The sequence below is a fragment of the Haliaeetus albicilla genome, chromosome 16 (assembly GCF_947461875.1).
Source record: "Haliaeetus albicilla chromosome 16, bHalAlb1.1, whole genome shotgun sequence".
In the NCBI taxonomy this organism is placed as follows: domain Eukaryota; kingdom Metazoa; phylum Chordata; class Aves; order Accipitriformes; family Accipitridae; genus Haliaeetus; species Haliaeetus albicilla.
Genome location: NC_091498.1, coordinates 18,330,096 through 18,356,060, shown reverse-complemented (window position 1 = coordinate 18,356,060; position 25,965 = coordinate 18,330,096). Strand labels below are relative to the sequence as shown.

General features: G+C 36.6%; 1 protein-coding gene across 8 annotated transcripts in view; it reads right to left on the bottom strand.

The window, feature by feature from the left end:
- SOX6 (SRY-box transcription factor 6) overlaps positions 1-25,965 on the bottom strand; it is a 382,363-nt gene that overhangs the window by 27,420 nt on the left and 328,978 nt on the right. For all 8 annotated transcript variants that reach the window (XM_069803757.1, XM_069803759.1, XM_069803760.1 and 5 more), the window contains one exon: positions 7,903-8,011. In XM_069803757.1, coding sequence (XP_069659858.1) covers positions 7,903-8,011 — 109 coding nt within the window. The remainder of the gene's footprint in view (positions 1-7,902; positions 8,012-25,965) is intronic.

Below are 25,965 nucleotides of genomic sequence, written 5' to 3'. Positions count from 1 at the left end.
GGCAACCACAATTAATGAAGGCCACCTTTTAGCATCTGGTCTAATTAACCAAGATAATAAGTTATTTTATCTTTAAATAATAAAGATACACTTATGGGATTTTTTTTTTTTAAACAAAGAGCTATAATAAGAATTCAGGGGAATAAAAATTCCAGTACTTGAGCTTACTGCATTCTTTTTGGAAACACTTCTTTGTTTTCAGACAGCTTTCACTGTTTTCTGATTTTCATCTTTCCCCTCTCAACTGCCATAGCAACTATTACAAATATTTATGTGCGACAAATACTGGCGTGGAGAGGCATTCTTTCCTCCAGTATTTATGAAGCACTGTCACAAAAGTAGGTGATGCTTTTTCATGCGTGTACTACCTGCTGTTTACACCTCTGCATAGGAGGGTGTTAAACAAGTTACCTCACAGGTTTGGATTGTGTTGGCAGCCTGGCAAGATTGATCTGCCTGCAAATATATGGTTCCCTTTCACCTGCCTCTTCAGCTGCTCAAAGTCAACACTTTTTGGAGTTAAGAAGGAACTGTGTCACCCTTTTGTACAAGCAATTATTTACTATTGGGCATATATGACAACGTTGAGGCTTTGAGTGCTCCTTTAAGAAAGTGTTGATCTATTTTTTACTTAGTAGATTTGCAAAACCTAGGCACTTGTCTGCTCTATCACCTGGGAGGGAGAAAAATGAAGCTTTGACAGATGGACAGAAATTTGGACAAGGCAGCAGTTTCCCCTCACCCTTAGTTATCAGCTTTGTGCTCCCTTTGTAGCTCCTTTTTCTCATACTTCTCCCCACACGGCCAAGAAACTACCTTCTACATTGCAAAGACTCCCTGTCTTTCCCCAGTTCACTCATTCTTCTCCTCTACATGATTCCACCTTCACCGCTGCTGCTGCCATTGCAACGTCTCCTTGTTCACCATGTTGTGGCAACTGGTTAAATCCATGATGATACCTAACACCATTTCTTTCTTTCTCTGCCATTCAATTTCCCTTGCTTTTGGGCAGGTAGAATCTTTCATTGTACTACAACATGCCTTGCCTTGTGGCTAGCCCAAGTCAAATATGAATGGGAAGTGCTAATTTTATGGACAAAAAGAGGCAGACTGCTGTTAATTCCTGCAAATTTTTAGCAATTCAATGACTTTGTATGTTGGTCAGCAAATCCACCATCTGAAATGCTGCAGAACTGGGTTCTTACACTTACTGTTGAATAGAAATATGTTCTTTTAAAAGCAAAGGTGAGCTTGTGCTTCTTCAAGCTTGGGCTCAGGTCCAAAATCAGGTTCAGACCAAAAACTGTATATATCTGGACTGGAATTAATAAGATCAAGCTAGGGTTTACTACTGGAACCAGCCTATTACCAATGGTTATGCAGCTCGCAGTCCCCAACTGGCTTGCATTCAGCCTTCTTGGAGTGTGGTGAAAGATACCATGATCAAACAGATAAGGCTTAAAGCTGTGTAATCTCAAACAATGACTTGGTAGATAGAAAACCAGAATCTTTAAACCAAGGAATTTACAAATCAAAGTAAGAGACAGCAGGCAGTGAAAGGAAGGACACAGGCACTAAGTCAATGAATTTAAGAAGGTGGGCTGGTACCAATCCTATGCTAAGGTCTCCAAGATACCTCTTAATGACTAACTCAACATCTAGGTTTCATAGCAGATATTATCCTTTGGGAGACTTTGAAAAGTAATAGTTTAATACAAGGATAAATAAATACATAGATACAGATAAAGTGGACAGTCAGATCCCATCACGTTATTTAAAACTGTTTTTATCTAAACTAGCAGGCATATACCTATCCTCAGAACTATGGTCCATGCTTAACACACACTGGTAGATTAGTATCAAAGGAAGAAGCAGCAAGTGCTAAATACAGTTTACAGAATCAAGAAAGGTGCCAAATGAGAAACAGAACAAATGAAAACATCAAACAGGACTCAGAAGAAAAGGTCTTTGTGTATGTTGTACCAAATGGCAAACTGCGAAGCCAAATATTTAACTCCCATGCGCTTGAAATCTACTATATTAACACGAACAAACATGGAACTAAATGTTAAGTACTAATACGGCATTTTCATCTGTTTCCATTTGCTTTATAAAAATGAATTTAGCTTCAGAATGCATCTGATTTTTCACTTGGGAAAACAGGACACAGAGAAGTTAGTTCTCTGTTACAAAAATCACACAGTGAGGCAGTGGCAAAACAGCAACATTCAGATGTTTTTGCCCTGAGCCCAGGATCCAATCAAGAAAGCTATATTTTAACAGATCCAATTCTTTGGCAGGAATGAAGATCAGGTCTTGATGGAATTTGAATCCCTGACTATGACTGCTGAAGGAAACCACACTGCAATCTGAGCTAAGGTAAAATCAGTAATTGTCAACAGGAACATTAGGTCTCTTCTGCAGATTTCCGTCTACTACAAAACAAAATCTTAACATGCTTCCTACAAATTTCCAAAGCATTTGACCACAACCACAAAACCAGAAGGATCCATAAACATAGAGCACATTATACAAGCACAAGATCCATAAACATAGAGCATATTATACGATTCAAAAGAAGCAGCACTATCACCAAAAGTGAGCATCTGCGAAAGGAATATCTTTTTTGGAACTTGAACCAAAAAAAAAAAAAAAATATTCAGATCATCCAACATTCTTAGATAACTAAGTATGAAATACTTTAGGTTTCCCCCACCTGGAATTTAAACAGGTTTCACATATGGCTCCTGACTATATTCTACACACTCTGGTCAGTTGATGCATGTCAGTCATATTCAAAAAGGGGTTGTAGCTATAGCTAGATTCAAAGCTGTCTTGGTACGGCCATGCCAGTTAGCTGTATTTCAGTACTGACAATCTCACATGTTCAAAATTATGAAGCCACCTACAGAAAGAATGATGTTTCCTTTAAAATGATGAGGTTTGGAGAAAAAAAAAAAATCCTTGTTTAGTTCTATAATTGGCTGTTGCTTATAATTTTGCATACCAGTCACCAAATGTTTATGAGGCTCTCAAATCATGTTTTTGAATTTTGCTAGCTACAAATGTATCATATATTTTAACATGACAACTGGGATTTCCAGGTAATGATATGAATCTAATAGCTGTGGATTATTCATCAATGGTGTCGCAGTCAGTAGCAATGTTTTCGAATACAGTCCGAACATGATTTTTAATATGGTTAGCCCAGTCCTGCTGGTAGCTAAGGAGGTAATAGAGATGTCAGTTTATGTCGTATTTAATATAAAACTCTTGTTGATGATTTTCAGGCCTCCATTCAGGTGACAGTCAGGTCAGTATGAGTAACACAAGCTTTGAAAACGACTTCATATGCTAGGTCATCTCTGAAAGTAGAACTAGTTACCATTAATCTTAAAAAGGTTTCACACACTGGGCAGGGACAACAAGTTAAGTTTTAAAAGTCATTCTACAGTATCCTTTCATATTTGTCTTATAATTGCATAGAGCTAAATTTAAAGAATTTCAAGACTTGTCTTATAATTCATGATTCAAAAAAAATACACACGTAGCTTCGGCTTCTGATCAATGAGCCAGTACTACAAACATTCCTAAAATTAAAGGAAAACATGACTCTGATCCTGTCAAACTTAGATCACTGCCATATGTTATAGAAAAGATATAAGGAGTAGAGAGAAATCATTGCTAGATACTATTACAAAGGCATTCCATAAAACACAGAAGTCTGCTGATACTTCTTATAACAAATTACTTGAACCTTAAAGGCTGTGTCAAACCTATGGGAACCAGGAGCAATTCCCAGATTTGGTCTATGTCGGCTGCCTGTTGGGATGAGACAGACACGTACCATGTCTCTGCACACTTTAGTGCAGCTGTGCAAGTAGGCAGGGAGTGGAACTGCACTTCCATAGCCCCCTTGATCTAGATCAGTTGGGGGATCAGGATGCAGCCCAAACTGCACTTCCCCCCAGTTTATGGCCAGCAATGGGACTAAATTTGGAGTCCTCGGCTAAGGAATAAATCTGTTACACCACTCTCCCTCCCATCACCCCCCCAAAAAGCCCTCTACAAATAGTCAATATATCTTCTCTAAATGTAGTAAACTTCATAACTCTGACATTCTAAAATTCTGGTGATGGGAGTAAAACCATCTGACAGATCTAACAGGCACACACTCATTCTGTCACAACTGCACTTGGACCTCAGAGATCTGGATTTATTTCTGATGAAGAAAGATAGGGGGTCAAAAGTTGACCACCAATATGTTACTTCAGAAATCTTGGTTTTCTATATGACTGTTATTTGCGTAAAAGCACACAACAAAATACATGAATATTATCTAAATATGTCTACAGCAACCTGCGCTCAAATGATAACTAAAAAAAAAAAATTGAAAAAAGATTAAAAGAAAGTAACAATGACAAAACAGAAAGGAAGGTGTGAAACACACGAAGTCTTCAAAGAATATGACTATGGCTATTAGGAACTTTTGACATTCAGTTGAGATTGTGACCTTGGCAACACACTAAAATGCAACAAAGCTCTCTTTTTAGAGGAGGGCAAAGAAGAGCAATGAAGCTGATGAAGGGTCCAGAGAACAAGTCCTATGAGGAGCAGCTGAGGGAATGGGGGTTGTTTAGCCTGGAGAAAAGGAGGCTCAGGGGAGACCTTATCACTCTCTATAACTACCTGAAAGGAGGTTGTAGTGAGGTGGGTGTCAGTCTCTTTCCCCAAGTATCAAGTGATAGGGCAAGAGGAAATGGCCTCAAGTTGCACCAGGGGAGGTTTAGATTGGTTATTAGGAAAAAATTCTTCACTGAAAGGGTTATCAAGCACTGGAACAGGCTGCCCCGGGAAGTGGTTGATACCATCCCTGGAGGTATTTAAAAGACATGTAGATGTGGCGCTTAGGGACATGGTTTAGTGGTAGACTTGATAGTGTTAGGTTAATGGTTGGACTCGATGATCTTAAGGGTCTTTTTCAACCTAAAGGATTCCATGATTCTAAAGAATAAGTTGTCAAGTTTATTAGTAATGCAGTGCTGAAACAGACACGTACGGAAGCACAAATAAAAAACTTTGTGACATGGCAAACCTAGAAAGATCTGTATTAGTTTCATGGCAATTAGAAGCATTAATATTCTTGAAGACGAACAGAATCTGTAGCATGGTACAGTACATCATGCCACAGTTTAACTGCTGATATTTCAGCAGCGCTGTTTTCAATGGACTTCGACTCTAACTGATGCCACGCTAAAAGTGTCATCTCTTAGCTAGCTTGCCAAAGGTAAGGGGCAAAACTTGGGTGATATTTGAATGTCTTTTTTTTATATCCAACTAATATCTAAATTCACCTTGTCTACAACTAGAAGGACAAATAAGCAGCTCAGTTTTGAACTCCTGCCAACTTTTTTTTCAGATCAGCAGAGGTATTTGTCCAGCACCTCTTTTCCAGAGACATCTCTTGGCTGCTAAACAAAGTCTGGAAATCTGAATCCATTCATGAACTCAGATTTCCCATGTGGCAACACACCATGCCTCAAACTGCCCCACTAGCTCTAGAAAGACATGTACTCTGTCCTTAAACTGGCACATATCACTGTAGCTTGGGTTACATATGTCAAAGCTTCGTTCTGCACTATCCAGTAACAGGGGGGAGCTGTCAGTACCACGAGGTGTATCAAGATACTAAATTAAGGACACTAGAAAGAGAAAGGATGAGTTGAAGGAAATGAGCTAAACCAAGAAAGTCATCAGGGACTTGATGTCATACGAACTAGTAACTCTGTATCTGTAAGTATTCTGTTGCAACTTTTCATCCCAACTGAGGAAAAATATATCCTTCAACATGTTGAAATATGAGAAGTTGCCACAGGATGGAAATTCCGTTACAAAGCAGTTTATAAATAACTGATTAGTCAACAAGTACTTTTGAAAGTCCATGTATCTCCTAAGTCCTTTTTTCTAGAAAAAAAAATCATAATCATTGCAAAACACCTGTCTGAAAGTTATTTTTTACCTATGTTCTGTTCATTATTTTTCTATTTAAAGACAATACAACAATGGCCAATCACATCCTATAAAGGATGAATAAATGAAGCTCATAAATAACAACTCCCTAGAAATTAAAATCTGGAAATTATTGGTTTTATAATGAACTATTAATTATAAATATATATAATATGGAAAATATGAAGTATCTCATTAACGTGCTAGCCTCCTTCTGAATATTATTTGTACTAAATGGCTGATGAGCTTCAGTCATCATCTTATCTTACTGTTACGGAGACCTGAAATCTTGCCTATGTTAAAATACTTAAAGAAAAAAAAAAATAAGCAAAAAACATGTCAGCATGTTCTCCTGGTGCATGTGTTAGTTCCATGTGACAAGATAATCATGATATTAAGCCAATAAATAGGAATATTTTGCTGAATTAAATTTGAGAGTTAACTATTCCTCTGTATGGGTGAGTCAATACAGGAACATCTTAGAACTGAACTTACAGCTTCTCCATTGTATACAAGTCCTTGCCCAAAATACTTTTAAATTCAGCTTTTTTGGTTTGCCTAGAGACTGATTAAAGATAATGTATGCTGGTTGGCAAGCAAGGAGAATCAGGGCTCTAAGATGGTTTATCACAGGCATGTCATGTACTACACATACAGTAAAGAAAAGATAACATTTACATGTGCTGTTGCATGTCAAAATGAAGGGACAATTCATGAGACCTTACCTGGACCATTTATTTCTGGGTCAGAGAGAGACAGAACAGAAAATCTGCTCACAGGAATATTTCTGTATACAGAAAATATTAATGCCTTTTTATCAGAAAAATTCTGTCACAGTATTTCAAGAATCATTTGAAAATAACCCTATTTGTCAACAACCACAAGTTTATTGGTCCTATTCTTTTGATCCAAGAAAAAAAGCAAATTTTGAACCTGTCAGATGCTTGGATATTAGTGGAAAAATTTAGAGATGTTTTAACCTTTTCTCAAGAACAGTGGCATAACTAGAACTTGTCAGGTTAAAAAAGAGCAAAATGATTCTTAAACAGAAGTAAATTGAGGGGGCAAGATGTTGCATAATGTTCTATCCGAATAGTACATTAATCTTACCACTGCGACTGGTAGGGTTCCTATCTATCTACCTGTTCTCTTCTAATGTATCATAGCGTAGAGAGGATACCAGTGGCATCCACTTCCAGAGCATGCATGGTAACCCTGCTAGAGACTAAACTCGCTCTTGATAAACACTGACTTCCACCTGTGGCTTGAGACTGTATGCCTGATATATAGAATTCTCACTGAAATGAGTGCAAATGCACTGAAGGCTTATATAATGAAAAAAACATTTTCATATAGAAAATGTGAACTATTTTTCCATTATCATTTGACAGCTGCCTGTCAATAAAATTGTGCTTGCTATATGTTGAATAGTTTGTGAGTGCACTGATGGGTACACTTAAAAAGCTCTAACTTTCTTCAAAGCTGCTAAATCCTTAAAAAACAGTGAAAAAATATATATGTATTGCCTTGCTGAGATAATTTTCTCATTGTTTCCTATACTCTTATTAATAGCATAAAATATACTATTTAAAAACTATTTAAAATACTATAATAATAATTTATATTAATAATAATATAATAATACTATTTAAAACACTTAAGTAACAGCTGCTGGGGGGAAAAAAAATAGTTGCATTGCAGAAGGGCTTAGGGGTGTATACAGTCCTTTTCATGTATCCACCCTTTGCTATGGACTTATTACAGTCTCACAAAAATATCGTTCAAGCGTTACCTGGGATGTAAGCTAGACAGTACTTATGACACTGGCAGCATTTCAGCCATACGATTCTGTGATGCAGTGTTCAATAACCCAGAGTCAAATTTGCAACTCACCTTCTGCATCTTCTGGCCTTGTAAGATCGATGACACCAGGGCCCAGTTTTCCATCTTCATTGGGTTTCCCTGTTAACTGTGGGCCTAAATTTTCAAACCTTGTTCTTTCCTGGAAAAGAACAGAAGTAGTCTTAATGGTCCATATAGGTTAGTTCTCATTATATGCCTGTGCATATGTGTATGCACTGATACAGGCCTTATTTTTTTATATCTGAACAAATAATGAGAGCATTTAATTAGGATTTTAACTCAGGGACAATTTTTTACAGATTCTGAATGTTTGCATTTATGAAAATCAGTTTTAAATGTGAAACATATACCAAAACTTTGAGATTATTTTGATCTGCGCTGCCATAACGCATAAACGATTGTACATGCAAATACAAAACACTCTTGGCAGCAAACAGTGCTGATCGATGCTGCTCACTTTGCCTTTCCACTTATTTTCTAACTTAAACTGGAAAAGACAATCAACATTTGGGAGACATGAAAATTCAGAAGTTGAAAGAAGAGTTTCTATTGAAATATACTGCTAATTTAATGGAAAAAGCACTTTTTCCCCACTATGAGATTCAAGTTTGCATTCATACCTCTGAGAAAACACAAGTCTGAATTTTATGCAAGAGGTTTTCAAAGACAAGTATTTGAAAGAAGGAATAATAGATGACAGAACTGATATTATTATTTTGTCTGGGAATTTAAATTGTACGTCAGTGGACAGGGAACCTAAGGAGATTAAAAAAAAAAAAAAAGAAGAAAAAAAAGAATGCACACTCCTAGAAAAACAGAAACCTTTTGAGAGCTGGAGACCTCCATAGGAAACCTGGAACTAGAAAGTGGAAACTGAAAGGTATTTTATGTGCTAGCCCAGTTCCTCAATCAACTGCTGGACAAGGGCACTATAAATGACAGTGTAATATTGTCTCACAATAGTAGTCTCTGTAGTACTGTGTATCAGTAGCAAAGCGTTCAATGGTTATCATTAATTTAGCGTTCTCATTTGAAGGAACATAGCATGTTTTCCCTCTTGCCTTGTTGTTACGTCTTCAGACTAAACTTGGCATTATGTTGTACTTGTGAATGAATGAAACCTTGTTGTTCATTACTATGAAACAATATTAAATGTCATGTCAGCTTGAATTTACAGACTTGAAATACCAGCTTTCAGCTCTGTGAACAGTTTCTCCATGTTATACTTAATGCATTATGCAGAAGTAGAGTGCTGATTGCTGTTCAGTCTATTGTTCAATGACCTAGTTCTGTGCTGTGCATACTAGACATAAGAAGAAAACATTAGGAGCTTCTCTCCTGCAAGATGGTTAGAAACTTGGAAATGTTCTTAAGGGCAAAACATACTTTATGGCCTTGACTCCTCATTCACTCCACCTCCCAATACTTCCATTTTCCAATGTGATTATTTTCTATTATCATTATCCTTTAGTAATAAAACCCCACCAGGCCAACAACAAGGAATTCTTTTGATTCCTCATTCTTTTGATTCCTTCAGCCATGGATTTTTTTTTAATTATTTTCTGTTTAATTTGCAGAGGAAAATGAGAAAGCACAACCTGACACTGGATTTGCCACAACATGCAGCAGAGGCATTTCAGGTACCAACTGCATTTCTAAAAGTTTCTCAGAATCTTCCGGTTGTCAACCCGCTCCCCCCCCCCCCCCCCGCATTTTATATGGTTAACTTCTTAACTTATTTTCTTCTGTAAAATCTGTGGTTGATGAAGGAGCTTACATACACAACGGAACTCATGAGAAAAGAAAGAGTTACAAATGAAATGTGACTGCAGAAAGGCACTGCAATGCTAGAGGCCCAATATTTTACTGAGAGATGTTGTGCAATGTAACAATACACCTGAATCATCAGGATGGGATCTGTTTTACTGGTAGACAGAATAAAAAATAAGTTTGTCAAGGATTCTGTGTTCCATTACAAAGGGCTGATTTGCAGTTGAGATAAAACCAAAGATCAGTACTAAGAAAACAGCTTTTGGCACATATATTGCCTCTTCTAAAATATTTGCGCTAAAAGCTTTTTCTTAAGGATGTTAATACAGCACCTGCAGTATTGTTGGAAGAACAGCCCTTAAGTGTTTCAGAAGGAGAAATACCTTTCTGCTATAAAAATCAACAGACCCTGCTACATATCAATATGCACATTTGGAATATCTTTCTAGTCATTCATTCTCTTTGATTTTACCAGAAAATATTCTGTTAAAAAAAAAAAGAAGAAAAAAAGAAAGTTTCTGATAGAATATCAATATTTTGACATGGCAGGAGAAAATGGAAAATTACATGATAAGGTTCAGGAACAGTAAAATGAAAGCACTTATACCATAAAAATGCCTGCTCTTGTTAAACAAAGGAGATGTACTTATACTTATTTCATAACCCCCTTCTAATTCATAAAAACCTGTAATAAAGCTAGTTATATTTAAGTGTTTGAAATGCCTTTTAAAATCATTCCTTTGCTTGCCTTTTTACTGAAAAGAATCTTCATAGTGATTGCAAAAAAAATTTCAATATTTGCATTGGGTTTAGACAAATTCAGAGAACTGTAAAAAATAGAAAAATGTTCCTCAAGACTAATAATGTATTTATCTAGTAGATGCCTTTACAGTTCCATGAAATACAGCAAATTCATATGAAATTTATTATTAGAGAGAAAACTTGTCCCACTAGGCTCCAATCCTTTTTTATGGGGTTTGTCTTTGCTCCCGTCTTGAATTCATCCCAAAGAGAATAGTTACTTGCACTAAAAATCCTTTAAAAGTACACCTTCTTCCTAGTATGAGCAAGGACTGAAAGGAAGAATGATTCTGCACATAATAGTCCTATATGAACAAAAAAAGACATACCTTCATTAAAAGTAAATGGCTATACATTACTGCACTAACAAACGTTACCTACACGTGAACATTTACACACATATACATCAACTACTGGATATATTGCTACCTCCCTAACCTACATTAATAGAAAAGTTTGGTGAGTTTGTAATAAAGTGCACCACTATGGACAGTGCAAATGTTTTGTTTCCGGTGAAAAAGCATTTTGGACCTCTATTTTGAACTGATTTTTTGTACCAGCTATGGAGTTATACTGTATGATCACATTAAGTTTTCCCATTTAAATTTCAGAAAAAGGGTTTTGGACATGACACTGACAACCCTTTCTCATGACGAGATCAACACAGTCAATTGGAGTTTGCACTAGAAAACTGAAAGCTCTTCCCAGCACAATTCAGATCCTTTGTGCTTCTTTATATATTGAACACACAGTAAAAATAATCACTTCTTTAATATGAGAAAAAGAAGAGAAAAAAGATTCTTCTTAGCAGCCAAATCTTAATTTTCCATTCTCTGATATGATTAGGCACTTATTTATGCATTGTCAGTCACAAACATGCAGAAAACGTAAAAGTTATTGAAAAAATTAAAGTCTGCTCAACTGTCTTGCAGGACTGTTGGTTCTCTAAGTGCTTTGAAATTATGATGTATGAGGTGGATGTTGCATATTAAATAAAGATATTTAAATTATAAAGCCCCCGTTAGTGAGAGCTGATGAATGTTAAATGTTACGAGCCACAAGGCTGTGGCATCCATCATATTCACATATTATCACAGTCAGTGATGGAGCAGCCCCAGTGATGACAGATAGACTGCTAGATAGTTATCCCTTATTTCCAGAGTCGCCAAGCAAGCCTTTCAACCCCTTTGGCATTATTTTTAGCTTTGCATTAAATTAGCAACTTTTCAGTCATGTTCTGGCAGAAAGTATCAATTCTTTCTTCACATGTGGAAGGTAAAAGAATGATTTAGTGAAGCAAGGAGTAAAAGAAAAGGAAGCAGTAGCCCCTACCTCTGAAAAGGCTGCAAACTTCAAATGACTAGAAACAAATATAAAATTGTGATCTTGTGAAAGAACAGCAATGAAACAGTAAGCACACAATAATGGCTTTTCTCTGCACTAGGATAAAAGCTGAATTTTTGATGTGCACAGTATATTTTCATAAAATTTTATATACTATGTTTTATACACTTATTGGCTATTCCATAATAATGTGTGTGCTAACAGTAAAATTGCTCTTAAATTTATGTGTGTTATTTATACGTTCCCACGTAACAATGCTTTTTGTTGTAAAAAATATTCTGTTTATTAATGTAACTTTACAACCACTGCATCCAAGATCCGTGGTAAATTAATGACATTTTTATTATTTTATAGTGTCATTAAATTTTTACTGATCACTCCATCAAACAGAAGCAATAAAGGCCATAATGCAAACTGGGACACTTAGATCAGGGGAGCAGGAAGGCATTCCATATAGTCTGAAGTAAACGGCTTGCTATAAATGATATTTATACCAACTTTAAGGATGTGAGAATACTTGGACAAGTTTGGCAAAACTGTTTCTGTAGTACCGTGGATTGTGTACTTAAATAACAGTTTACTTGCCAGCAAGACAATTTTTTTTCAAACCATATGCGAGAAGATGACTGATTGCATCCATCTCTTGAAAAATAATATACGAAATGTAATAATACACTGGGCACCCCTCCCTTCTGGATTACCAAGACTGATCCGACTATACCCATGCCTCAAATTATTTCAACATGCTTGCTTTTTCCACATCTGAAATGTATGCTTAGTCTGAAATGGAAAATGGCATGCATACTGATCGTTGTGTAAAAGATTTAAAATATATATATTTTTTGCAAACAAATACTTTTTATTTAAGTAGACGCATTTGGACAATGATGTAATAAATACCCTTTATTTCAATAGTCTAGCATGGAAGCTGTTACCAATGTTAATTTAAAGAGCCAGTTTCTAGAAACTGAATTAATACAGGTCATTCACAGAAGCCACAGAGCACATGACTGAAGGGATATTATTTCTTCTGAGGACAGTACTTTAGTTACAATGACTACAAATAATTATCGCATATTGTTTTTATGTACGAAATGGATTTCAATTGAATTATTCCATACTAAATGTTCTAGTAGCTTATTTGCTAACCATGATCTATTCCCTTCACGTACCATGGACAGTAAACAACAGGCAAACTTACTATATTCAAAACATAAAAAGGACATTTTCAGTAGAACGCAGAGGAAATTATTCCCAGTTTGAATAAGGAGGAATCACAAAAACCTTTTTTTTTTTTTCCCTGGAAAGTCAAGATACAAACATCCCAAGCTTTTCACCTTCTTCTTACTACTTTTTTAATGGCTAGGACTGAAAAGTTAAATTACCCTCCACTTAGAATCTTTTGCAACATCTTGGCACAGCAGGGATAATTACAAATTGACTTTCAGCCTTATCTCTGGATATTTTAGTTATCACGGGTGGGAAGTTTAAACATTAACCTTATTACAACAATGTCAATCATCCTACTGGTGTGCAGGCATGCAACTGCTGGAATTCTTTGGATGGCAAAGTAGATAAACACAATAGTGGCATTATTGTTACAATTAAAGCAAGGCCTTTGGTTTTGCAGAACTATGGTGAGTATCTAGAACTTGTTTTCATCATAGCAGCGGGAGTTGCTCCAAGAAAATGGAGACATTAAATAAGCAAAGTAGGCAAACTTATTGTAGGAATGCTGTATTTTAAGATACTACAAGACATAAAGTATGTCTTTTCCTACCACGGATTTACAGGTTGCATGAATGAAGGATATGCTGAGTTCCATGATGTTGACACAGCCTGACCTTACTTTATTTTTTAAGTGAAATACCTGAATTCAATGATCTCAGGAACCAAAGCGGGACAGTTCAGTGAATTTTCACCCTGACATACTGCTGTTTTCAGTTTTTGAAGGCCCCTATATTATTTATAAACTGTTCCAGTACTATCTTTGTATGCTGAACATACAGCACGGACTAGCATCCTTGCCACAGACTGCAGATTTGTGTTACATTACAGTGCCTCAAAGCAAACAGCTTGCTTGAAAAGGTGGGGAGAGAGAAGCCGTTAGGTACCCTTTTAAATATATTCTTTTGTCTCAAAGCATAACTGAAAAGTAAGATATTAAAAGCAGATAACAGGGAATTTACACTAAAATTTCTTTGCCTGACTGGCAAGCCTCAGCTGGCTTCCATGTGACAATGTGACATATGCAAGACCAGCACAAGCAGAAAATACTCCAAAGTTGTTCAGTGACAGAATTTCATAGTGATTGTCATGATATGGAACATTCTTCTTTTAAGACCCAGGTTCTGGAGTCAAAATTGAGAATTGCAATTTCATCAAAATTTAAAGTGTCTAGAAAAAAGTTTGAAACTGGAGTACTAAAGGTAAAAAAATCATCAAATAAATGCAAACCCAAATGGCGTACTTGTAAACACTCTCTTTAGCTAATTATTTTGGAAGTCTGATCATAAGGATCAGAATTCCTAGAGCCTCTGGTTAGAGTGAGCACTAGCCATCTTGACCTCCGAACACAAATAAGAAGGATTTAGATGAATTCTCTGGTTATTGGGAGCATTCAGCACATATTAATAAATTAATAGACTTCAGTGCCTTGAAACTCGCCTTTAAAAATAAGTGTATGAATTTAAAAATAGTTTTTAAAAGAAAAAAAAAAAGAACAGATAGCAAATGTTTCCACCAATGTAGGATATTATACCCTCCTACACATGAAGTATTGACATACCCGTAACTATTGCCACACTTGCAGGCACTCCTAAGCTATGGATCTGCCCTGGTGAGATTACTTTCAACAGGATTACTGCACTCACTGAGCCCCCTTAACCAAATGCTTTATGTCTTTGTTCATATGGTTTTAATATGGTTTTAACCAATTGCAAGGTTATTTATAAGTTTGCAACTCCCCAGTAGTTAGAGTTATGAAGCGTTCAGACTTAAGCATATCCAGTTGTGTGGTAACCCAACTACTGCTTTCATGCGGTTTCCAACTTTTTATTCATGCACAAAGGCATGATGCATGGCAGTATCTGAGAACTTTCTGATTAACTCTTTGTTTCAGCAGCAAATTCGTACAGCACCATACAGCAAAATTACACATCAACTAAAAGATAAAGATTTAAAAAAAAAAATAAAACAAAAAATAAAAATCACACGAACTGTGGAATTCCACCTTAGACTGATGAGAAGTCATTAGTCCTTGAAAGACAAAGGGACATTCAATTAAATTAACATCTGGTAAACGAAAAGCCAACAAAAGGAGTTACTACTTTACACTCTGCATAATACTGCTGTAGAATTCACTAGAGGTCAGAAAGAGTCCAAAGCTTGGGCTGTCACTTATTTTTAAGAGAGCTGGATAATTTTATGACTGTTAATAACATTTGTAGTAACACATGCTAAGATAATCAAATCTCATGTTCCAGAGTGTAAGCTGTTCAACTGTCGGGGTCAAAGAGAAATTCCCTTGTTCTTTCTGCTGCTCCCTTCCCTCCTGACCAACATCCACAGATGATTAACTGGGAGCCTTCTAGGGAGAGAAGTTAATTTTCTTTTATAGTATCAGGTATTGCTCACTAGATTTAAGGGTGAACTGGTAAATGGTATAGACCAAATCTATTTACCTTGTATGTAATTAGAAAGAATCTGAATGCAACCATTTAAAAAAACCCTCACATTTTCTTTTAACTAAACACATACATGTGCATTTTTGAGAGACAGACAAAAATAAACACAAATTACAATGGACATACACTTCTACTAGGAAATAACAGGACTGTTTGGGGGTTTTTTTTTTTTTCTGTGCTGTAAACAGACTAATGGAAGCAAATCAGTAGCTACTCTTGGACCTTCAGAATGGTCATTCACATTTCTAATGTTTGAGTTACAAGAATAAATGCATAAGGACATAGCAAAGCAAAGCATTTTTTCCCTAGTAGACTAAATATTACAGAGGAATAGTAATATACAGTTTGCTATGCTTCAGTTTAATTTAGCAGCTGGTTGGACCTTGTCAGTTATGGCCTCATTTTCGCCAGGTATTTAAAAATGGAGACATTGAAATGCCATAAAAGTGTACAGAAATACTTCTACCATATTTAGAAAATGCCATGATTCTGTATGTATATCTGCATGCTTCCCCAAACATTTCTGTTTGTGACTAAATTTCTTTAAAAGTACTGTCATGCATTAGAATCAGAACAGAATTTAGAAGATCGGAGATCTGGTTGCTAGCCTCAAAACTGTGAATCTCCTTTTCTCTTAATCATCTAGTAATATATTCCAGGCTGAAAACACAGCTTTAGCAAGAAGCCACAGCAGTATAACAACCAGCAAAACTATTCTAGGTTCAGCACAACAATTTTTTTGGAATGGAAAAAAGAAAGGCAGAAAAGAAGTCACCAATTTCAATTTGATTGCGGTGTTCTGCAAACCTCAACAGCACAAAGAAAATTCAGCTGCCCTCCACACAAAGTTGGGAAAAGAGAGGTCTTAAAAAAATCCAGAACACACACACATACACACATGACACTGGTCAAGCATCTTGAGAAGCAATATGATATTCTTTTATGAACAACATAGAAATGTAAGCACATGCAAACAGACACATGTATGTTTGATTTAATCCTATAAAAGCTAAGAGAAAGACAGATGATGTTCTCCTAGATACTTTCATTCCATCATTTCAACTGTGCCTTATGATAGGCACATGGCAGATTTTGTGACATGATCAAACAATACTGGAAAAACTGTGATAAAAATGGACTACATGATGCAATAATCAATTATCAAATAGCAATAAATGCACTTTTCCTACTCTACATGTGGGTAGTAGTTATAAAGGTTTAAAAGCAAATATTTCAAATACTCTACTTGCAAGTATTTTTACAATTAAAGAACTAAAGTTCATGGAAAATCTGAATCCGAGTTCTGTGCATTTTATTACAGCAATCTTTGAACATGAATAGTGTTGTATATTGTAAGTATAGACTCCAGTAGCTCCATTAGGGTAAATCCTCCAGAGCTTTGGAAGAAGTAGAGTTATCTAACCCAGATCCTCTGAAGGAGTCACTGGGGTTACCTACTACCTTTTGTTTATCTCTATAAGCAATGCAGGTCTCTAGACATGGCTGCTCCATCCCATTTTCAGGAAGACATCTGTAGTTTAAATTGGTGATGCAAAAGACACTTGGGCTTAAATGTTCATATTTAGAATTAGAAATGCAATCAAGGCAGTTAACAAAATCCCACCAAATGCTACTGTTTTCAAGTATATGCCTTGCCTTGTGCTGGATGTAAATATATAATTACATACCGTGCATATATAGATTAAGTAGGCTTTTTCTGTATTTATCAAGCTGATTTTTTTTTTTTAATTTTGTAGCATTTTAAGTATACTTTTTAAAGGTTGCATTTTATGATTGCTGCTTATATATTACTTGTTCATACTCAGGCCTTTTTTGTTATCTTTAGAGGGAAAAGAAACATATCACTAAAGAATAAGAATGGGTGACAATGGAACAATGATAATAACATCATTATGCAGTGTTTTGCCTCTTGTACCCCCATCACTGCCATGTTTTTCTCTGATAATTTCAGCCTCAGGAAAATGTGCTGCTTACTGTTTATGTCAGGAAGGCAAGATTACTGTTTGCATGATTACAATATCAAGTATGATGTACGTAATGCCTGTGATAATATAGATGTACCCCTCAACTAGCTCTTGTCTTTAATCTTCATTCAATGGGAAAACAAAACAAAACAAAACACAGTGAGTTGCAAATTCTTGCAGCCTCGTATAGTACCTTACAAGATTAAGGCCTGAGTACATTCACTCCAGTCCAACAGAGGCCTTGAGGACATAGATAGTCGCTATTTAACTCCAGGGGAATACTTATGTGCTTATATTAAGAACGGACTAACGCACTTCACTGAATCAGGGCCAAAGTGTGTAGTTATCATATGTTTACACTGAATCTGAGAATAAAAATTAAACAACTTCTTTCCAGGTTGAAAAAGATGCTTTCTCCTTCTTATTGATCACTCCTTTTTCCCTTTGAAGCAGGTAGGTTGAAGGCCTTCTGGTATGAAAAAGAATTATTCTTCTTTAGGAATAAGACAATAGAAAGCCAAGAACACAGTCCTGTAAGGATTTATGCAAGTGGACAAGACCTTGCATTAACAATGTCCTAGCTGAAGGCAAAAGAACAACTCCCTATCAGTGAAATTGCTATATTTATTTACTTATCTTTCTAATACAATCAGAACTAAGTTGCTCATAATTTATGTTTTTAAAATTTGTACTCAAGGAAAAAGCAGCCCAAACTGGATTTATGAACACTATAAATTCATCAAAACAAACAAACAAACAAAGCAACTGATAAAGTAGGATAAAGGTTCCATTTGCTACATCCGACGTGCAAATGCAGGCAAATACGTACTTGCTGGAAACTGGGAGAGATTTACATCTCTTGGAAGGAGTAAGTCTTCCATGCAGGAAGTACGAATCAAAATAATGCAAGAGAGTGAGTACTTCAAAAGGGTAACTGAAGGTTATGCATTGTTTTCATGGAGAATCCAGGAACCCTTACACCTGAAACCATCTTAAATGCAAAATGAATACCTACGGGCTGAAAAAAATTACGTGGTTTTACTGCTGCAATATACAAAGACAAAACTGCTAGTCATCTATAGCTAATGCTACTGGCAAAAACCCATTCTCTAGCTTTTCGTTTAAAGTAGAATGATTTTATAAACCTTGGGTTTTTTTTTTTATCATGAAAAGCTTGTTTCAAATTTCCCACATAAGATATCCATTAAAGTACTCTTCAGCTCAATGCAACAATGACAGTTTAGAAAATGCTTTTATACCTTAACAACCAATCTTGAATGGGAGTTTCAAAAGTAGCGGTTTCACCCACAGAGCATATTAGCCACTCATATCCACTTAAGACCTACTTTTGACCTCATTTTCAGCATAAGCATAGACTGGGTCCTACTACATCTCTCTGCATTTAAAATGAATTTTTCTCTCTTTTCCCCTATCCTCATTCATCTGCTCTAGATGACATATAGGGAAAAGCTCATGCCATTCACTGAAGGAACATTCCAGCTCCTCATTCAGTGGAAGATTTTTGCTGCTCTGTGGACCAACACAATCTGTGAGTAAGAGGGAATTTCCTGTCTCATACCTTCCTTACTCGTTTGTATACTTATATACTTTATAACTGTCATCGTATTTTCTAGCTGTGTCTTACAGGAAAGAGAATAATAATGTCCTGGGGAAGCAATCAGCATTTTGGAGCTTTTTACTATTATATATGTAGACAATCGTAATACCTACCACTGAGCATTAGTAGTACCCAAATCATTTTAAAAAGGAGGTTGGTAACGGTATCTCCAGGCACAGAGAGGGGAAATTATTATCTTCTGGTTACCCAGAAAGTCAATGATTAAGCTGAGAACTGAACCCAGAACTTCTGAACATTAGGCCAGTCCGCTGGCTGTTATGCCACACTGCCTCTGCCGTAAATCCGTTTGATGGATTTTTCAGTCATGGAACATTAAAGGCTCTGCTCTTGTCTAATGAATATGTTTAAAGAAAACAGTACAAACAAAAGCAAATGTAACACTTAAATTATCTGAGATGTACTGCTTTGATGTCACACTTAGATAAAGGATTTCCTACTGGAGACCTATGTACACTTATACATACTGAAAAATATTTTAGCCAGTACCACTAGCTGGCATACTGGTATCTATTTATGTCTGAAAAGGGAACATAATCAGTTTTAGTTGGTTAAGTCCAATCTGAGCCAACTTTTATATTTTGACCAAAAGCTTGGCAGTGTAGTAGCAGTGGCAAGTAGCAGAAAATTGCTTACAGTGTTATTTGCCAGATTACTTGAACAATTTACATTGGGTTTTCAAGAGAGACTGAAGTATTAAAAACTTAAGATTTGGAAAAGCCTTGAACCATGGATTTTTGTTCCTAGTTGCAATAAGATGCACAGGAGAGGGTTATGATATAGGATGACTGACTAAACGAAGCATTTTTTTAATATAAACCACCTGAAACATTTAGGAGCAGTTCAGTTTGAACTGTTAAGATTTTTTTTTTTAATTGAAGATTTGGAGAGTCAATTGATTTAGATTAAATGCTCAACCTTTCACATCTACTTGTTTAAGATTCATGTTGACATTGTACTAAATATGGCCATACAGTTTATATTCCAGATAAATTGATCTGACTACAAGCCTCACTCTTTAGTATGATTCTTACTCCAAGATAAATCAATATTTAATATCTCCTGCAACAGCCCCAGTAGATAATTTTAAACCTTTTCTCCATCCCATTAAGTTACCTTTAAAAATTCTTTATACACGGCTTCACAGATGACTTCTGAAAAACTGGTTTATGAAAAGCAGTCTGAAATTCATTAATTCAGATGGAAAGGGTTTTTTAATCTCGCTGCATTGTGCTGATCTCTAAATCCATCTCTGTTTAGCTAATTCTCCTGCTCAGCTAATTTGAAGAATAAATAAATACTTCCTGTAAATCTGTAACACAGATTTTAAACATAAAGAAAAATACCCTTCCACTGCTTGCTATATGGGACAAGATATTTCTAGGGTGTGAACTCTGCAAAAACAGGCTGACCGAAGCTCTCACTGACTCCCCAAGAGGATGGATGCTCTGCACCATCAGGTACCAACCTCCACCCAGCTCCAACCCTGTTGCCACAGCAGCTAAGAGCAGCAGTGATAAGCAGCAGTATGTTGGACTCGGGCATCGGTCACATCCCAGCCTCCATTTTGAACACTAAAATCTACTCTCTGCTCCCTCTCCCCTCCCCACCCTCCAATCTGGTGGAGCGGCTAAGGAGGAAAAACATCTCTTCCCCCTCCCTCAAACCTCTCCTATGGCTAAGGGCCCCAGTGGGATAGGAGTCTTTGATATCAGAAGAATGCAAACAGCAAGGCTCAGGTTTGCTGCTTCTTAGGGTTTAGAAACAGAGACATAAGAGGAATTTCAAATGAACATATATTGGGAGAACTGAAAGGGGTGATGCCAAAAGGAAGGAAAGAGCTATATACTCTGGAGCTATCTGGTTGTATATCCACCATTCAAACTATAGGATCTTCATATTCCTATCTGTGCTCTCCCTTACTCTTATTTCCTACCCTGCATTACATTCAAAGTGCAGTTTCACAGGTGCTGTATGCAGCAATGAAGCTCTGTCCCACCCCTCACCCTCCAACCTACTGGTTCCCAACACAAACAGTCCACAATCCTTTAAATCTCCTGAATCAGCTGTTTATGGGGTCATGCTGAAAACTCAGTGAAATGTTCCAGTTTTATAAAAGGGGAGGGGGGACTTTTTGTTTTCAAAGCCATGTCTGCCACTTTTACAGCAGAGTTGCTCAAATAGTTATGTCCTTGAGGGGACAGTGAGCTGCAGCCCAGGTTGCAGAGAACCTCTTTGCACTGGAGGGGCAGCCTGTGGAACCTAGATAGCACTTGCCTTTCAAATCTATTAAAGATCTTCATCGCAGGAACTATACCTGCTTTGGTTTGATTCAAAGCACAGCCTAAAAAGGTCTGATCCTAAATGAGTTCTTTGATCACTAACAAAATAGAAACATTAAAGAAAAAAATTACATGACCAATTCACTTATAATGCAGTTTTCAATTTTATCTCTATTCCTTTGCTACCTCCAAGCAATCAAAAAGTGATAAATCATGTATTTTGCTCATGGAAAATGTTCAGTGTTTAGCTTAGTTGTGAACTCAAATCCAAGGAAGATTTAGCAACAAGAATGCAGTTGTATAGAGAACATACCCACTATATAGCAAAAATAAGTGAAATAATATTCACTTTTCACTGTCTAAGATGTTAGTGGGAATTCTACTGTGAAAGTTGTGTGCTATTCTATTAATTAATTAAGATGTGACACACAACAGCAATACGAGGATGTTGTTTTCGGGAGACACTACAAGAGTCCCAGCAAAAGCACAGTGTGGGTAAGCAGCAGGGAAGAGCAGCAGCAGGGACAAAAGCAAAGGAGACCCGAGCTAGCAGATCATTGTGAACACTGCAAGAAAGTTCCCCTTTCCCTCATGATAAGGGAACGATAGAGACTTCCACAACCTAAACCACAGTCTATACCACATTAGGAGCATTCCTAGTACCACAGGAGTGGAATTGCAGAACAGTTGAAGGATGAATAAGTAATGTGGATCCTGATTCAGAGAGGCATATGTGCTGAAATCCATCCTCAACATAGCAAATGCTTTACACTAGGAGAACTTAAATGGGGTCACAAACAGGAAATTGGGTGCTTTTTTTCCCCATTATAACTGGATTCTTTATGTCCTCATAACACATATTCCCAGGTAGCAACAGTAACATGGCATGGATGGAGATAAAGGGAAATCACTTGATAAACCAAGCAAGTAATACACTTCATCTCCTTCCCTTATAAGATAACTCACACATCCACTAAAAATTTCCCATACTGCAGTTCACTACTTTTGCCTGTGCATGGTACCGAGTATATACTGATAAACTACAGATGTCTTTTGCACTGAATGGAATAGAAATCCTACATAGCAGACCATGCTATCTAGTGCAGAGGACTGAAAGGTATCCCGGTCTATATAAGGTCAGTTTATAACTGTGAATATTAACTCAGCCAATTCCTTGCAAAGAAAGAGAAAAATAAACCTTGGGTGAAAGAGAGTGGGAGCAAAATTTGCAGGAAAATATATTTTTTGTATTTAAAAGTTTTAGGTTATTTCTGAAAGGAAACAAAGAGTTGGTGTACACTTCATCAATGAGACACTTGTCATGATATTAACGAATAAAACACAGGAGTTACGCAAAGGTCATGCAGGCAATCCCTTGATAAAAGGGAATCCCTTGGGAGGAAGAACGCAGCCATACAACCTAATATTATTCACGAGTGTTCAAAGAGCTTGAGCGGCATCAGGCAAGGAACAGAATTCTGGCAAGGAGCTGGCAACTGAATATGTTTTGGCAACCTGCTGAACCCTTGACAGACCAAGAAGTTTTACAGTACATGATGTGTCAGTGACTCACTTTGTGTACAGTTCTAATGCACATCCTCCCGGTGATGGTTTCTATTCATACTGGCATCCGAAATATAGCAAAAATGTTCCTGTGCTTTAGAAATGGAAGGGAATAAGCACATAAAAGTAGGATGCACTAACCAAGAACCCGTATGTATATAAAAAGATAGTTCATCTGACTAGGAGCCATGTAATGAAATTGTCACTTAGGAATTGAACTCAAGGATGCAAAGAAAATGGCAGAGTGATAAGGATGCATCCATTGCCTGCTATCTCAAGAAGCCTTTGGCAAGATAACAGTGAAAGCATGCACCCAGCTACTGATCAACGCAGATCTGACATTAAACCACAAGTGTCCACTTCTCTTACTGGCTGTTTAACAAATTGCTTTGGAATGGGTGGAGGTGAAGAGGAGATCTTTCCAAAACCTTGTCTCAAAGTTCTGCCTCAGTTAATGAATGTCAGCAAGTGGAAGAGAACAGAAATTTGATATGTTTTTCCAGCCTTTCTTATAGAAGCATTTGCAACATGTTGGAGGCCACAGGCATAAAAGTGAAATACTGGGAAATTAATGTTGTCTGTAGATTTTCAGGATGTAAGCTGGGCAATTTCAGCTTGTGGGTTAGGCATAGTTTAGGTTTCAAGTAGTGTTATAACGGCTTACTATGACTTGAACATGATTTTAGTACAAGTAATCTGATGTTGAATATCATTTATTACCCTGTTACACATTTCCAATTGAGATAGACCTGTTTATGGAGTTAGTATTATGTGACTACAGATGGACAAGCTATGTGCAGTGAACAATTTATCCAGTAAATATAGTCTTTCTTATCTTTTCAAACTACCCCTGGAGGATCAGCAATTTCTATACATGTATGAGTAACGTGTCAGTGTTCCAACAATCTAACTTTTGAGTTATGCATGAACTATGCACTTAAATGCTCAGTATTTTGCTGCTTGTGATTTATGCTGTAGTTGGTCACTTAAGAGAAATTATATTGTTTCCAATGCCTGACTCCTAAGTATTGCAACATTGCCTTAAATTACCTGAAAAAAGCAACTGGGAATTCTCTCAGCCAAAAGACCCCCCAGGTTGTGGAAAGCCTTTACTTCTATCTATCAGCTCCTGCATCCACTAGCTTCAACACCACAGAAAAACTGATGAACCTGCCTCTGTCATACCATTGGTAGAAAAAAGATGGCAGTGGTAATGCGTAGCGTAGCAGGACCTGCAAGACTCCTAGATTAAATTGCTGCAGAGTTCACAGAGTTGCTGTAAAGATCTATAATTAGCATTGACACTGTATCAGGGTCTGGGAGAGCTCCCTGATACTGTGTTCCTCATTTGGTCAACATGGAGTTTGAAGTGGGTGCTGCATCAAAGCCTCTGTTTTTTTATGAACAGGGGATGAGCAATTTGGGCATAAACAGCAAATGCTTAATTGTGCACAAATGTCGATGTTCATATGCAAATAAACCCATAGAAATAAAAATCCGTTTGCATGAATATTTGTGAAAAGAAAACAAAGAAAGGAATAAGCATGGTCAAACTCCATTAATCAGATTTCAAACAAACATTTGCAAATACCATTTTGCACTATTTGCTCAAGTCTTTGCATGAGATAAAAGATGACAATTTTACCTGCTAGCATGCTTATTCTTTTGTTTGAAGCAAAACAGTTAAGCCAGCACAAAGTAGCATATAATCCCACAAACGGGCAGCTAAGTAAGTATCCTTCAACAACAAGGAATGTATTTCAATTTATCATACCTATTGATGCAGCCTGGGGATATTTGAGAAACAGGAGACATTTTTAATTTTAGAACGTAATGAAGTATCAGAGAAAGTAATCCAAATTTATCCTTGCTGTACTTAATCTACTGCAGCTCAGAGAGTTATACTGGCAATGCATTTGGTGTTGTGAATTTGCTTAGAGGAATACACAGAGCTTGGAAATAAATGGCAGTAACTTTTGTGGATGTCTCTGCTTGTATCTAAGTGTGAAATAATATGCAAATGTATTCTATAGTTTTCAGGACAATTGAAGAAGTGATATGATAGGATTGTGCAGCTGCCATTCTGACCCACAAATTAAATCAATGAATATATTCCTGCCCTAGCAAATTTATGTTTGAACAATAATTTTCAACCTATCTTTATTGTTTTGTGGAGAAGAATAATAAAAACATGGAATACATTTCAGGATATTTCTGCAAAGTCTCCTGAGTAGCTTGGGAAATGTATTGTACATAAGAAGATACAATCATTATGCTGTTACAGTCATCACAAAGACACTATCCTTTATGGCAGAACATCATCCTTTGGGAAAAATTATCCTTGTTGGTTTGTGTAAATTTTTCAACATTCACCCTCGGGACCCATTTTAATCTAATTCTGTTCCTTTGGGATTTTGTCTTGCTCCAACATTTAAGGGAGAAGACCAAAACAGGGCAGAGCTTTTATCCTTTTCACAGGAAATACCCCATGCAAGTGAAAAAGCAGTGTATTTGGCATTTTTTCTTGACCTGGAAAGGCAATAGAAGAAAGGGGCCAAATCCACTATTGTTATTATTATTATTATTATCATCATCATCATCATTGTTAATGAGGTCTAAAACCTGCAGCTAGGCAACCCCTTCAAGTAGCCCTGACAACAGAAATAAAAAAAGCATATATGTGTTCAGCGACCATACAAGCATACTATTAAGAATAGGCAGTGGCAAAAACTCTATTAGCCAATATTCAAATGCAAAAATAGCTATTAATACAGTGTGCTGGTTTCTTTCCTGAAAATAATATTTTATTGCCAAGTGCTCTTGTGATTGAATTGGAAGCATGAAAAACTTTAAAACTTCACCTAATATTGGAAGTTTCTTCACTGTATGGTGTGTGTATATATGTACACATACACACCTGTATATATATGTGTATATAGTTACTCAAATGATGACTTTTCATATAGGTTCTTTATGTTTAGCTGCATTTTCTTTTAGTTTCTTAAGTATGTACATCATTATTGGAC